Source organism: Homarus americanus, unplaced genomic scaffold, assembly GCF_018991925.1.
Source record: "Homarus americanus isolate GMGI-L3 unplaced genomic scaffold, GMGI_Hamer_2.0 scaffold2539, whole genome shotgun sequence".
Classification (NCBI taxonomy): Eukaryota; Metazoa; Arthropoda; class Malacostraca; order Decapoda; family Nephropidae; genus Homarus; species Homarus americanus.
The window spans coordinates 2,786,738-2,802,817 of NW_024725489.1; the positions used below are offsets into that span (position 1 = coordinate 2,786,738).

At 36.9% G+C, this 16,080-nt stretch overlaps 1 protein-coding gene across 1 annotated transcript; it reads left to right on the plus strand.

The window, feature by feature from the left end:
* The first annotated feature begins 1,451 nt into the window (after positions 1-1,451).
* Positions 1,452-15,558, plus strand: LOC121864983 (eukaryotic translation initiation factor 2 subunit 1-like). The gene is made up of 6 exons (XM_042364233.1): positions 1,452-1,521; positions 6,325-6,585; positions 6,873-7,101; positions 8,332-8,564; positions 10,252-10,373; positions 14,455-15,558. The coding sequence occupies exons 2-6, from the start codon at positions 6,348-6,350 to the stop codon at positions 14,641-14,643; spliced, it is 1,011 nt and encodes a 336-aa protein (XP_042220167.1). The 5' UTR covers positions 1,452-1,521; positions 6,325-6,347; the 3' UTR covers positions 14,644-15,558.
* Positions 15,559-16,080: the final 522 nt, after the last annotated feature.

A 16,080-nucleotide genomic window follows, 5' to 3' on the forward strand; every position in this document is an offset into this window, starting at 1 on the left:
ATTACCACCATGCTATTGTACTATTCCAGATTATACTAAATGTTACATAATACTTCCTTGAGATAAATGAATATTATATATCAGGTGTCTAAAAGAGAGCTCAGGTTCTCAACTGGCTCAGCCATGTTAATGTTGTTATTATTATCCACTCTGTATCTGTGTTTTTCTGGCTAAATAAACTGTTTCAATTCAAGATTAAGGCTACGTTAGATCATGAAGTTAGATTAAGTTGAGGTTAAGGTTGGGTTAGGTGAATGTTTAGGTCATCTTTTACTTTTATTTTTATCCTCTTCACCACTAATCGGCTCGTTAGCCGCTTGGGCGATTGGTCACGTCTCTGTCACTTTTATCTTTATTTTTTAGATTAGATTGCCCCGGAGGGGGCTAGTTTATTGGGCACCCCTTTACATCCTGTGCAAGGTGAAGCGCAGAAGCGTTTACAGCGCCCATCTGGGAAGCATGCTAAGTTCATGCTTGCCTTTATGACTCATGCATTAAGGGCGTAAAGGCCTGAATGGTCATAAGTTTTGTCAGCAAGTTACATAAAGTGACAGAATGATGAATGTGTGGGGGGAGTTCCCGGTACATTTCATCTGTTTATGGCAAAGCGTGGCAGGTCCCTAATAATGTCAAGTGCCAGGCCTGTCACTAGGAGGAGGGATATCTGGTCAGGGAGGGAAGAAGTGTTGGTAACAGCTGAGGACGTGAAGGAGGAGGTCATTGGGCAAGTGAGGATGTAGTGACGGAGGGTGTGGGAGTCGGGTTGGCCACAAAGTTTACAAACAGTGTGGCCAGGCTCAGGGTTGCCAATGTACTCCCATAGGTACCTGTACCCTAGGCGCAGTCTCATGTACATAATCTGTTGAGATCGAGTCAGGGATTGATACTCTTTGTAGTGGCGGTTGTCGTCACCGGTTACAGCGTCATAGTGGCGTAATGTGACGCTACCCCGTTGTTTCAGGTGTGTCCAATTTTCGTCGAATGCTTCTCGTGTATGCGAGGGTGGCTTTAATATCTTCTTGTGTCGCTTCTTTGGCAAGCCGATCAACAGTCTCACAGGCAGTTATATTCCTATGTGTGACGGGATCCAAATAAGTTAATAGGTCACGTCAGGTATGGTTAGGTTAATATTATATTAAGTGAAGATCAAATTTGTTTAATGTTAGGTTAATTTTGCTGAATATGGTTTTAAAAACAGGTAAAATATTATTATATATATTTTTTGCCGATTTTCTCGGTCGTCTGTAGTATTGCATCAGCCTTTGAACTAAGTTTCCTAAATATCTTGGTGAAAACAAATACTTATATTTTTATTAAATCCCTTAAATAAAGTAAATATTACCCCCAAAAAATCATTATACATTTAATATTGCTTGATTTATATTTTAAAAACATTTTTTTATTGATTAATATATTTACCAAAATCTTTGTGTCTGTTTAGATTCATTTCATTCCGTGGTTCAGTTGGTCAGTGTCATCAGCGTGTGACCGGTGTAGCAGTCAGATGTGTAGTCATATAAGGTTAGAGGATTATTGTATAAAACTTGGTTCTCCTTTTATAAAACTCGACATTTAAAACATTGAATATTTCAAGTTTGTTGTTTAATGCAATTTTAGATGGTTTTCGGACTCCGTAACTGTCAGAGGAGGTTGTGTATTCTTTTGTGAAAGTTGTGGCAAATGCTGGATGTGTCCACTACTACCAAGTGTCACAGATGTGAGGGTTTTTGATACGCCTATCTGGAGTTGTAACCCCTGTATAGTTTTTTATGTTAATGGACTGTGAATATATATATTTTGGAGCATTGTAAGTGAAGAGAATATACATGATAAATCGTTAAATGACATTGGTCACCTACACACAAACTAGAACGAAGTTCTTTTCAGTGTATGTGGTAATGTTAAAGAAAAGCCTTGCTACCATACAGCGAGTTATTTTTTTTGCAGGATCCTTGTGGATTTGCATGTTTTGACTCAGAAAACATACCTGATGTAGTATACGGCAAGAGCAAGTGTGAAATATGTTTATTCTTTGAAACTGGCTCAGCCACATCAGCACTGCTCTGTAAATGTGAAGTTTGGACAGCACTTGTTAATTAAATGAAGACAGATAATGATACTGAGGAACATGGTCACATATTAACCAGCAACTTTAAGAAAATTTTCCCAGGAAAACAACTTTTCTTACCTTATGAATATCCCAAACAGGCAGAGCAGTTGCAGTACAGGTTGTACCTCTGTAGTCCGGCATTCTGTGGTCCGGAAACTCCCGTGGTCTGGAACGATTGTAGTTTGTCCAATAGGTAGATAGGCAGTTTTTTTTTTTTTTTTTTTTTTTTTTTTTTTTTTTTTTTTTTTTTTACTTATCTGAATTATTATTATTATTACAGGAGTATTAAATTTTTGCCCCTCAGGCCCCAATGTGGGTCAGTGACCTATGCCCGGGTGGGCTAATCCCCTTAAAAAAAAAAAAAAAAAACAAAGCCGCGGGAAATTAAGGTTTGTTTACATCCGGCAGTTCGGCTGCTCTCTCTCTCTCTCTGCTTGTCTATACAGAGTACAACATTTAACCCTTCAATATATATGAGCAGTAAATAAGTGTTGCTTTCATATTCTTATGTAGAGTAATGACGATATATTTTCACATGTGCGCACTTACATACGAGCAGTCTCACTTTTTTTTTACCATTAATGGTTAGCTACTTATATTGTTCCATTTATTAACATTAAATAACATTACAGGTACTTCAAGCAACCATATTCATTTTTTACATTAATTTTACTACAGCTAAACTCAGGGTCTTATTTTCTTCAGTTTTATATGTAGAACCAATCAGTCACTGGTTTCGTAAGCTTTAACATAAACAATGCCGGCAGCCGTCTCGTCTCCTCTAATATTCCACGTATTATTAATTTGTATTGTTAATTTTGCACACACGTACATTAATTCAATAAAAACAAATTCAGAAACATTAATTAAAATATATATGAACAGTAAATAAGTGTTGCTTTCATATTCTTATGTAAAGTAATGACGATATGTTTTCACGTGTGCGCATGCGCACTTACATATGCGATCTCTCTTTTTCTTTACCATTATCGTTAGCTACTTCTATTGTTCCATTTATTAACATTAAATAACATTACTTAAAACAACCATATTAATTTTACTACAGCTACAACCAAGGTCTTATTTTCTTCAGTTTTATATATAGAACCAGTCAGTCACTGGTTTTGTAATAAACGAAAACAATGCTGTGTCATTTCCTCGTGTGTTTTAATGTTCTACGTATTATTAATGAATTGTATTGCTCATTTTGCACACATAAACATTAATTCAATAAAAAAGACATTCAGTAATAAACAATAATGAATCTTTTGTACATAAGAGAAATGACGCTGTTTACACGATTATGCACGTCGTCTGCACGTTGGCGGGCCGTTCAAACCCGTCGAAATTCAAGTTTCCGCCGTCAAAATTTTTATTTATTTATTTTTTTGTGTGTTCCAATAAAATACGTGAAGAATTAAAAACTCGCGAAATTTGAGAAGCTACTATACGACATTTAACCCTATACGACATTTAACCCTTCAATATGTCTTCAAAGAGACCATGATGCAGAGAAAGTGGTGCTAGTGCTTCCAGGCATAAGCACAAGTCACTATCTATCCAGGAAAAGGGTGAATTTCCATGGTCCGGCACCGGTCAGGTCCCGAGGTTGCCGGACTAGAGAGGTACAACCTGTATTTCTAATTCGTTTGGGCGACTTTTTTCGTCCAGAACACAAATCTCTGCCACTACATCTTGACGATGTCATTTTGACTGTCATTGGAGCATAAAAAAATCACTAATTTTTAACCTAAACTAATCTAACCTTTGACTGCATATTGGTTGAAATTGCAACAGTACCCATTTGTTGGACAGAAAAACTTCCTTTCTACTGTTTTTTTTTAGATAGTTTTTTTCTGGGGAAAAAACAAAAAACTATTGTTTTCCTTATTTAACCTAACCTAACATAGCCTGATTTAATCCCCTAGTGGGAGTGGGGTGCCCCCTGAGTGGCTATATAATGATAGCATTTTACTTATCCTTATTTAACCTAATTTAACCTAAAGTAACGTATTCCCCTATTGGGGAAACGTTATTTTTTCAGAGTTGGGTCATGTATTATATAGCATGGTAATGCGATTCAGACGACCCGCGCACTACGCACTCCCCCTCCCATAGCTCGACAATGGTATTATAGTATAAATTGTAAAAAAGAAACACATCCCCTAAAGAGAACACTGTCACTAGCAATTAACAAAAATTATGGTGGAAGAGCAGTGTGTTCTTGCTAGATCATTGGCAGTATTAACCTACATGTTAACCCAGATGACTTCACTAGGACCCAGTATACAGTATATTGCAATCATTTCCATCCACCATCTTGGAGGTAGTCTTAGCAAAGCAATGTGGTTAACAAGTGAGGTTGTTTTGGCTGTTAAATATTAAATCATGCATGATGATAAACTCTTGTGTTTTCTTTGGCCGTCACAGTAGACAAGTTCCAATAAGAATGGAAGAAGGATATCTTTTTATTGTATACCCAGCATTTGTCTCCGGTATATGTGTTTTTGTTTTTAACTGAATATGAATCTGGTTTGAGCTTTAAATCAATTTGATGAAATAATCATATACAAATTACATTTTAAACTAGTTTGTACCGATGGATGTTCAGCTGTTGTTGCTGGTCAGCTGATGCAGTGACCAGGTGACAATAAACATAAACAAACCACTAATAAACCTACCTGAGATGGTCTCACTCTGCCAGAAATCAACAATTTGTTGCTTCCAAATATCACATGCCTGACATCCTTCACTTATCCACTGACGAAATAATTGTACGAATCCAGAGACTTATAAGCTTTCAACTCAAATGTGTACTGTATACACTTCTGGCATTTATGAGGTAGTTCACTAGTTCAGGATAGGTAATCGTCGGCTATTGATTTACTTTGGTCGACCACTCTGCCTCCGGAATTTCATATGGGTCTTAACCTTCGATCAGCTGAAGTTTATCACTGTATCGTGTCCAAGATATGGAGTCTTAAGAAATCTGCATAGTACTTTTGTTTTGCTGGTTTAGCTATTTCTCCCTCAGGGTCTCCCATTGCAGCATATACATGCATTGATATTATGAAATACTAACTCACAAACACAAGGTCTCATGCAACGGCATGCTGGGTAGGCATGACATAACTGCGAACTATTAATACACATGAGAAAATAATAACTAAACAATATTTGGTAATAGTAGTGTTCCATAGATGACCAACTCTTGAGAAAGAACAACTCTACGGAAAGATTGTGTAATTCTTTAACCTATCTTGCACATCTGAACTATCAACTGTGGGACATTTCACCACAGAAGATAAATGCTTTCTTCCTTTGTGAAAATAGCTTAAGTGGATGAGGATAATGTTTCCCATATCATCATCTTCATGACTTTTCCATCCTGAAGACACTTGCATGGTTAGGAGAGCTGCAATGTTAACAAATCTCTATTTACATTGGTGCTTCTCATCTCTAAGGTCTTGGAATATTTGTTAATAAAATGAACCAATCTAACTTAACCGACCTACTCAAACCTACCATAATCAAGAATAATATGGTTATCTGTAATTACCTATAAAAAATATTTATGAAAGGAAATACACACACAGCTTGTACGTTTCATCCACTGGAACACTTCCAAAACTTACCAATTACCTGCTACATAATATGATTATCAGGTACAGTACAAGATAACCTAACCTACGTAGTAGATTAGAGTAGGTTGATTCAATTTACTTCTGATAACTCATATACAGTACAGTAATATAGCAGTAGCTGGTAAGTTTTTGCTCTGTGAAAATGTGGATGTGTGATGAAACATAAATACAGGACCATCAGTATTTGAGATACTGGGTGATTTATGGAAACCCTCTCCCCCATCTCTTTTCCTTGACAATTGCTTAGTTCAATTTGCTCTACTTGCCTCGTACATCATTTTAGCATGAGGCATTAGTTTGGAATATCTCAGATGCCTTAAATGGAGACTTTGGTTTAACTTGCTGCTAAATGTAATACAGTATACTGTACTCTAAAAAAAATTATTTACTGTGATTTTCTTACTTTTGCAAAATATAGTGCTAACTGCTGAGAAGTGTCGATAAGGGTAGCCCATGTCACTCTTCTGATGTGCCTCAGACAGAAAATATTTACTGTGCTGAATTGTTATTGCTTTTTTTCACCGCTCTACTTGCTTTTTCCCCACTTTTTACTTTGTCTTCTAATTTCAGAATAGAAAAATAAAACCTTCAAGATGCCACTATTTTGTCGATATTACGCACAGAAGTACCCAGAGGTGGATGATGTGGTGATGGTGACTGTCAGAAGCATAGCAGAGATGGGTGCCTATGTTCACTTATTAGAGTACAATAACATAGAGGGGATGATCCTCTTGTCAGAACTCTCACGACGACGAATTCGATCCATGAACAAGTTGATTCGGGTGGGCAAGACTGAACCAGTTGTAGTGATCCGAGTAGATAAGGAGAAAGGTAATGTTCTCTTCCTACTTACTCAAAAGCTTCTTCTAGAATGTAAGCCCTACAATTGTAGAGGGGGATTACTGTATGTTTTGTGGGATATGATAGTGTCTCATTCAGTATTTTAGAAATGTTAATGTATATTAATTGGTCACTTCCACTTGTCCTTCTACCTCCTTCTCTTAGTAATTCAAATTAGCAAGCTTTTACTGTACTGTACTGTATATGCTGATATCATGGAAGTCACGTTGACTCTAAATTACACTTTCATAATTGATAGTGCTTTTGGATTATTGCAGGGTATATTGATCTATCCAAAAGAAGAGTTTCAAAAGAAGATGTTGAACGGTGTACAGAGAAATTTGCAAAAGCCAAAGCAGTTAACTCCATCATCAGACACGTTGGAGAGCTCCTTGATTACACTGCAGAAGAACAGGTTGAAGAGCTTTACCGTAAGACAGCTTGGCATTTTGAGGGGAAATATAAGAGGCAAGCTTGTGCCTATGATGTCTTCAAGCAGGCAGTCATGTAAGTTTTGTTATGGTATCCCCCTTTTTTTTTTATTAATAGATAATTTAGAGGCATTGTTGTGGTACCACCATAGCAGAACACATCTATTACACCAGTAAGAGCAAATGACTCACAACAAGTAGTGGGAGAAAGTGTGTTTGGTGTTGCTTGTGGTCACCCTGTATTATAGTGGGAAAGAATTGACAAGAGCTCAACAATAAAAAAAATTTCCCACCCACTCCATTTTCATAACGTGCTTCAGATATGTGAATTTTTGTGTGTGTTTGTTATACTGTACATACCGTATATAGTTCAAGATATCAGATGAGTGTCATTGTCAGTTCACTTCACCAAGGCATCCCCTTGCCAAAGACTGAAGATAATTTGAAACTGGATTTTTTGAGGCAATGGAGGTTATATGACACAGGAAAAACATTGTGGCAGGGAGTTCTACAGATTGCTTGTCTGGGATTTAAATAAGTTTTGGTATGCAGAGCTGCTACAAAATGGAATTTCAGCAGAAATGGCACAAGCTCTCCCAGGTGACCTCTAATCCAATGGAGGGTGCTGTACAGTGGCACTGTTGAGTGATCTTGAAAACTCACTGAGACAGTGAGGAAATTACAGTTGCTGTGTTGCTCCATGTATTATGAGCCCCCAGTTTTCAGTAGCAGCTAGGGGTTTTTAGGCTCCTTAGGGCTAGGGTTGCTTTATAGAGTAGACTAATATTTGGATTAACTCCGGCGACTATACTTCAGGGTTCCTTGTTTCCAAAATCACAGGATTTGGTGACTTTTGTGCACTAGTCAATCTGTACTTACCGAGTTGTTGAATGGGTTTTCGGGTTCATACCTTTACTTGTGACTGAATCTTAAACGGAGCAATTCATATGTACTCCCACTTCCATTTGAGTAGTATGGAAGTTGACTGGAACTGAATGGTTGGATATCTGACAATCGCAAAGTGGATGACCTGGATAAAGGTCAAGTTTTAGCTGAGACGGCATTTGACTCGCTCGCTCCTTTTTTTTAATCGCAGATTTTACGAATGAAATTACCTTTTTGGGATCTGGTTGTTTTATGGTTACCAAGTTCACTGATTAGTCCTAGTCTCAGATGTTTAAGGGTTAATCCAGATTTATCAGTCCAGGACTCTGAGCTATAATTCAAAAGTTACATACTGTATTTGGTAGTTCATTCATAAAATTGGATATTAGAGTCAATCCTTCAAATCATTTTACCTTTACAGTGATCCTACCATCTTAGACGAATGCAATTTAAATGAAGACACTAGGACTGTCCTTCTCACACAAATTCAGCGAAAACTCCAGTCACAAGCTGTGAAGATCCGTGCAGACATTGAGGTGTCATGTTTTGAGTATGAAGGTATTGATGCTGTTAAGAGTGCATTGCGGGGAGGTATTGCACAGTCCACAGAAGAGATTCCCATCAGAATAAACCTTATTGCTCCACCTCTGTATGGTAAGTTTTCTTCTAAAATCTTGTTTTTTCTATAGTGTACTGTATTGACAGGTTCGTCATTTGATTTTGTACAGTGATAATCATAGTTTTGAGAAAATGTAATACTGTACTCTAGTAATTCACACTGTAGCATACCTCTGTTTGGGGATTTGATAACAGTGTGAAAAATGCTGGGTTAGGGATTTGATATATTTTCATTTTCTTGGAAATATTAAAATGAAGAATGCAGGTAAGCTTTGTATATGGGATAGGTTTGTTTCTGCAGATAATTTGGGGAAGCAATAAATTGTTGAGTCCATTTGACTACAACAACAGTAGGTTCCTGCCTCTGAGGATGTCTCTGGACTGTGTCGGTGAGTTCTATTATGGGTGACATGATCAGTGCTGGAGGGGGTGCTAAAGCCTGCTCAGTTGCAAGAGCTGGAGGAAGTTTTGGGAGTTGCTGCCTTTATTAACAGCAAGAGGACCTTTCCTCCATGTGAAAGGAAAGATGGCATGAGCAGTGTGATGTACAGTTGTGAGAAATGGGTAGTTAAAGAGGATGATATACACAGGCTTCAGTGAACTGAAATGAGAATAGTGAGATGGATGTGTAATATGACATGAAAAGAGGGGGAACCCTGTTCAGAGCTAAAAGAGTGGCTGGGTATTGAGAGTTTTGACAGACTTTTGTGTAGATGCAGACTAAGATGGTTTGGCTTGTGGATAGATTAGATGATACTAACTGGATCATGAAGTGCATGAGTAAATGTGGAGGGTAGGAAAGCCAGGGATAGGCCAAGAATGACATTGGGAGAGGTTGTTTGAAATGACTAAGAGTTAAGAGCCTGGGAAGAGAGCCTACTTGAGATTATGCAACATGGAGGGCTGCCATCTGGTAACCATGGCTAACCCACACAAGCCTGGAAAATGGCCTTGAAACATTGATGATGATGATGATTGTACAGGCACTCGCATAGTGATTTGTCAGTTTGCATGAATGTGTGATATGGGTAAGGGATGTCATCCCTTAAGTGGAACTGAAATATAAGGGAGGTGACATCCAGATACAATATACTGTGCTGTACTGTACTGTATCCCATTAATGTGAGGGAGATTTTTAGACCCCTTCCTAAAGAATTAGGGGAAGGGTTATTGTATTCTTCATTGACATATTAGTTGGGGTCTGCTTAATATTTACTCCTAGGTTTTTTGTTTTTGTCATGGTGGAAGGCTGTTGAAATCTGTTTTTTTGGGGTAATATTGAATGTGTTTAAACAATACTTTAAATGAGTGAAAAGAGGAAGTAATTTTGGGTTTGGACAAGTCTGGACAGGGCTTCTCCATTGGCAGAGTCATAGGACATGACATTGCAATTTACTACACTTATGAAGAGACGAAGTCTTATTTAAAAAAAAAATCAAATCAAAATGCTATGCTCTGTAAATAGCAAGATAGTTACAAAAAATAAAGTAGCTAAATGATCTGTCCAGTGATGAGCAAATTGCAGATAATGCAATTCACTTTTACAGTTGCTTTTCACTAGGGTCGTCATCCTTTATAACTACTGTACTGAATGGTGTGATAGTTGTTAATTTGTCCCTTGATCTGTATCAACAGTTTGCCTTAACTTTCCTCTATGTAAATGAATACTGTACTGAGATGCAGGAACTGGACTGGTAAAACTAAGGAATGTATTCCTTTTCAGTGATGACCACACAAACTACCGAGAAGCAAGATGGCCTACGAGCTTTAGAAGGTGCAATTGAAGAAGTTACATCAAAGATTACTAGCTTTGGGGGAACACTTACTGTAAAGATGGCTCCTAAGGTAAACCTTATTATTTTCTGGTCATGCTTTAATATGTGATGCATGTTCCTTTACAGAATATGTTGTAGGTCATAAAGGCTGTATCTACCCTCATCTGTTTCTGCATAATTCAGGTGGTTCTCGTAATCTGCGGTTAATTGGGACCGGAAAACCACCTCTGATAACAAATCCACTTAAAGTTGGGAAGTAATCCCATAAGAAATAATGGAAATAGGTCAAATTGGAACCATGACATTGTACACACACAAAAAAAAATTATATGATATATTTTAACAATTATTTACCTTAGAAACATTTGTTAAACATTTGATAACACGTTATTTTAAGAAATTATTTAACTTATAAGTTATTTAACGTCCGTAGAGTTCATTGGGGTCGGTGTGTTGAGGCAACGTAGGCAGTGCCAGCTGGTGCATACTCACTCCAGTAGTTCATTGAGGCAAAATACCTATTCTAATGTTTTGAAAATAAATAATGTTAAGATAATGAAATATTTTTATTGGCTTAGCTTCAAAGGTAGAGATATTTGGATTGATTGCATTGATGGAGGTGGGTGTTGGGAGAGGAAGATTAGTCGGAGGATGAAAAAGAAACAGGACTAGGTTGATTGTACACTCCCACTCTTCTTTTGCCAAATCACATCTATACTATAGCTAGTGTGCTTCCTTTTGAGTGCTGCACCACCCTGTTTGGGTTGGGAACTCGTGGCTACAAATATGTTAAAATAATTCAACACAACATGCACGAAAAGACACAACAAAGGCAGGAGTAAACACAACACATCATTGGTCTGGACGAAACAAGGCAGGAGACTGGCGCCGAGATATGTGCGTGCATGCATGACGCCAGGAAGAGGATGAGATTTCAAACGCTTCAGTTCAAAATCCGTAGATTTTATCGGGAGTTTTAAATACGTAGATCTTATCCAGAGTTTTTGAATGGAATCCACTTAAATGCAGGGACTTTTTACATGGATGGTCACAAAAAGTTGACCACTTAACTGCGAAACCGCTGATAGTGAGTACAGTAGGGTCGGGATATATCGTGAGATAGGGTCCAACAATGTTCGCTGTATACTAAATCGTGATATATAATTACATGTAATCAATGGGGAAAATAGGGTTAGGTTCTGGAGGGAAAAAAAGGTGACTAAACTTGACTTAACGAGTTCATTTTCTTATTAACTAAAGCACCAATGAACACTAGACTCGGGAACAACAGGCTATTTCATTGTCAGTATCAATATCAAGGAACACCACTTGGCAGTAGATGCCACACTGCCACCCTCACTTGACAATCCCACACCTACATAAAAGAACACCAAAAATATTAGTTACAGTATTAAATCATTTACATTAAGCTTTCCATTTTATTCACTTCACTTTTCATGTCATTAGCAACCCATTTACACTCTCTTTAGAAATTGGAATCTGCAGCAGAGTTGACAGCTGACGCACCAGCCCGACAACAACAGACGACACTGCCACCCTCACTTAACAATCATAAACAAACAAACCAAAAATATTAGTTACAGTATTAAATATTTTCCATTAGGTTTTCCATTATCTTCACTTCACTTCTCATTTCACTAGCAACCCATTTACACTCACCTTAGAAGTCGTAATCTGCAGCAGAGTAGGCTGCTTTCTCGTCACTCACTCAAAGACTGAGCGGGCGAGTGTAAATGCTTGAGTGAGCAGCCACGGTGGAGCCTCTGGTGAGCAAATAATGCATGTGTTTGCCATGGTGGTACATTTGAAATATTTCCTGCCTGAAATAAAAAAAAATATCGCTATACTGTACATAGGAAAACGTCGATAATTTTGGTAGCCACGATATAAAGAAATTGTTATATAAAGTCGTGATATATCCTGACACTGCTGTATACTCTTATAATGAGGATCTCCTGTAATAATAATTTATTTATACAGTACAGTATATATAATATACCTGTACAGTATATATATATTTTTTTTTAACAGACTCATGCCATGGGCAACTCATATACCGTACAGTACTGTGGTTAGTAAAACAGTGTACAAAATATACAATTTGGTTACTTAAAACCATGGTTGGCAAGGGATTACTAAACTACTATCTACAAAGTACTGTATTTCCAGGCTGAAATTACTTTATTGTAGTGTAAATTATGGTGGTACAGTATTAATATTTTAAAGTATGTTCACTTTAGCATACTTTAACATCCTGTTTCTTATATATACTCCTGGTATGTAGTACAGTAGATACAGGTGGTCCTCCCTATACATTGTAGTGGTATACAGTACATCATTTCATATGTCGGGAATAAATATAGGAAGAAATTTCTATTATAAGTCGATCGTTTCACATATGTCATCTGCATCATTACTATTTTATACTAAATCACTGTGTACCCGAATTTGATGCATAATTAAAACCACATAATATAATGTAAAAATAATCATCATAAGTATTACAAGTGCCTTACAAGTGTCAAGTTCCTAACATGCCAAAATACGTCAGTCTCCTCTCACACAATTGAGTGCTATTCCATTGTCGTGTAAATAGCCACAGAATTTGCCGAAAAGCCATTTCATCGTGCGAGTGTGAAAAGCTACAGTATGCATTATTTACAGGTATTTTGCCTATTGCCCACATTAGTGGGAGGGCTGGTACACTGCATTACTTTGGTTACCCTATCTTTGTGTACCCTCTCTACTTGGCCTTTTCTGATCTTTAGTTGAGTTTTCCCATATTGTGGGCCGCTGCATAGCTCTTTCACACTGTACTTGAGCGCTTTGTCATTTTTTTGTTGGTGAATTGTTAGGTGGAGGATTGTGTACACATTACTATACTGTTACTTTTTTTTTTTACGGGAATTAGCCCACCCGGGCACAGGTTACTGACCCACATCGGGGCCTGGGGGGAAATTTAATAATAATAATAATTCATAGTAAATAAATTTTATAATAAAAAATAAAAAAATTTAAAGTAAAATAATAAATTAATAATGATAGTAATAACAACACTAATAATAATAATAAAGTAATACAAAAATGAAAAAAAAAAAAATAAATAAATAAATAAGAAACAATATATGTATGTTGTGTTGTCAATAGTAAGAGAAACAATTGAGACCCTGCTGTTGTGTGTAAATGAGGCAGAAAGTCAGATCAGCAACCTGGGATTTGGTCACAATTTTCGTGGTGCCGTATGGCAGCAGGGTCTGGACAACACATTATGCTTCCAATATCTTCCCAGGCAGTAGTACCTCCCTGTTTGATAGCTGCTTACTACCTACGGTTACATGCCTTCTTTAAGATATCCCTCCCATGCTCGTGTTTAGGGTTGGTGATCCTCAGTAACTGCACTGCATTTATTAAGTCTTTCCACATTTGTGATGTGGAACTCCTCTACAAAGTCAGGCAAATTTCTCAGCATCTGTCTGACTAATTGTTCGTGTCTGACCCCCCTTCATCTCCAGGTTCTTTATAATGAGGTTGTCCATGCGTTTGTCTCCAATTGTTCTCGCATCTCTTCCTAAAGATTTTGTGTTGCATAGCTCTAACTCACATTATCAGTCTGAACCACTGTAGGTGATGATTTGACCCTGATTTCTTGTAAGTTGTTTAATCCTTCCTGGATTGATTGCTGGAGTTCTGTTATTTTAATATCCAGATTATCATTTTCATTCTTTTTCTTTGCAAAACATCAAATCATTGTTCATTGTCTTGAGGGGCTGACATTAAATGGCAAAAAAGGGAGTAGCTTCATTTATGTGACCCCTGAAAAGTGTATTCATGAATAGTGAATTCTTGCAAGCCATGGGATCCTTTATGTATTTTAATAATATTTAATAGTTTACTGAAGATCACTGTATCAATAAATCTAAAGATATTCAAAAGACATAGGTTGTATATTTGTGCTATAGTGATGTGGTTGAGAGGGTTGTTTAGCAGAAAATTTCATTGAAGTTACAGTACAAAAAGAAGAAAAGGCAAGAAGTGAACACACAAGGTACATTATCTCGCTCATACACAGTAAACACGCACACACACATATATATTAAAACATAGCTGAGATATTGTTTTGAATATTACAGATTGTGACAGATGTTGAAGAAGCTGACCTGGCAAGACAACTTGAAAAGGCAGAGGAAGAAAATAGGGAAGTTGGTGGTGATGACGATGATGAGGAGGAGGAAGTTGGTATGGGTGAATTAGATATAGATAGTGAAGGTGAAGAAAAGAAGGAAGATAAACAGGATGGGGAAGAAGTAGATGAAGAGTAATCAAGTTAAAAAAAGTAGATGAAAATAATTTAGTGAATTTTGACTTGGAAGATTTTTTCCCCAATTGTTTTTCTTCGCCAGACGATGCCGAGTTGTCTTCGAAGATGAGACATACAGTAAATATTCTTCTTATTTTGAGTTTATTTTCAGATATGTTAATTAAAGGAAGACAATTCTCTAACTGTCAACACAGTACTGTACTTGAAAGTGCACAGTTGTTGTCATTTCTATTGGAGTAAGTTAGATATTTCTGAGATATTTATACTGTAATTAGGTGAAAAGCTGTACTCCATCCTGTTATTGGTTGACAGTAATAAAGTGTAGATTTTTTTGCTCCAACCCATTTTTGTTTCATTAAAAACTAAATTAATGGGAATACAGTATATCAGACAGTATGCATAAATTAGTTTTATTAGCAACTATCAGAATTTGTCCCCCACCTGTCTCTTAATTTCTTTAACCCAAATCTAACCTCCTCCTTTCCATACCTTAATCCTTAGTCCCATCTACCCTCTTCAGGGCTCTATTCCCAAGTCCTTTAGCCTTACTGCCTGTCATTCTCTCACAAACATTCACCCCTCTTTCCAATTCCTGTGTCCTTAACTGTAACACATTTTGGTTCTTGTCACTTGGCCCTAAGATCCCCATTCATTTTTCTGCTTTAATTGCCCCATTTCATTAAACTCTGAATCCAGTACCTCCTGCCCCCTTCATTCTCTCGGTCTATAGCCTTCACCTCTCCATTCAGCCTTATCCTCTTTCATCCTCACTTACTTTAACTCTGTCTTCTTTCCTTTCCTCCATCTTCATTTTTCTCCATTCATACAGATTCATGTTTTAATCTTAACATGTAGGACATCACTTATTTTTATGAAACTTAAAGTGAAATCATTCATAAAATGGGATCATCAAATGGATTTTTGTCTTATTATCCCAGCGTAGTGTTGTATATTATTTTTTAGAAATTATTCAGAATACTTTACAAAATGTTAAGTACATAAATACTTCAGCTCAGACTACTCTCTCACACACACACACAACTGTCCTACTTAAAGAGTTAGTGTATATTAGCTTAAATTCTACTGTGATTTCCTCCTAAATTTTTTGAAGGCTGCATTATTTTCTTTTTACTCCTTTCTTTTGTCTTTTAAACTGATATTTATAACATCTATTTTGGTGTTATTGCTTAACCTAGGGCTTTTACATCATGAATAGCCTATTTTGTACTTTTCTTCTAAGGAGAATATATTAAATGACTTTCAAGGGGTCTTTTATTTACAAAGTCCATGTTTTCCCTTTTTAATGGTTGCATAATACTGCATAACACTTAAGTTCCCTCCTCAGAGATGTAATGCCAGGTTCTCTTGATTCCCAAATTACCAACCAAAATCTTAAGATGAAAAATCCAGATTCTACAACAACTGTGGCTGGAATGAG

Bases quoted from the DNA above. Each gene is read 5' to 3' on its own strand.
- LOC121864983 (XM_042364233.1), top strand. From the start codon at position 6,348: ATGCCACTATTTTGTCGATATTACGCACAGAAGTACCCAGAGGTGGAT. The intron at 6,586-6,872 runs GTAATGTTCTCT...GGATTATTGCAG, and splicing joins CCGAGTAGATAAGGAGAAAG to GGTATATTGATCTATCCAAA. The intron at 10,374-14,454 runs GTAAACCTTATT...TGAATATTACAG, and splicing joins CTGTAAAGATGGCTCCTAAG to ATTGTGACAGATGTTGAAGA.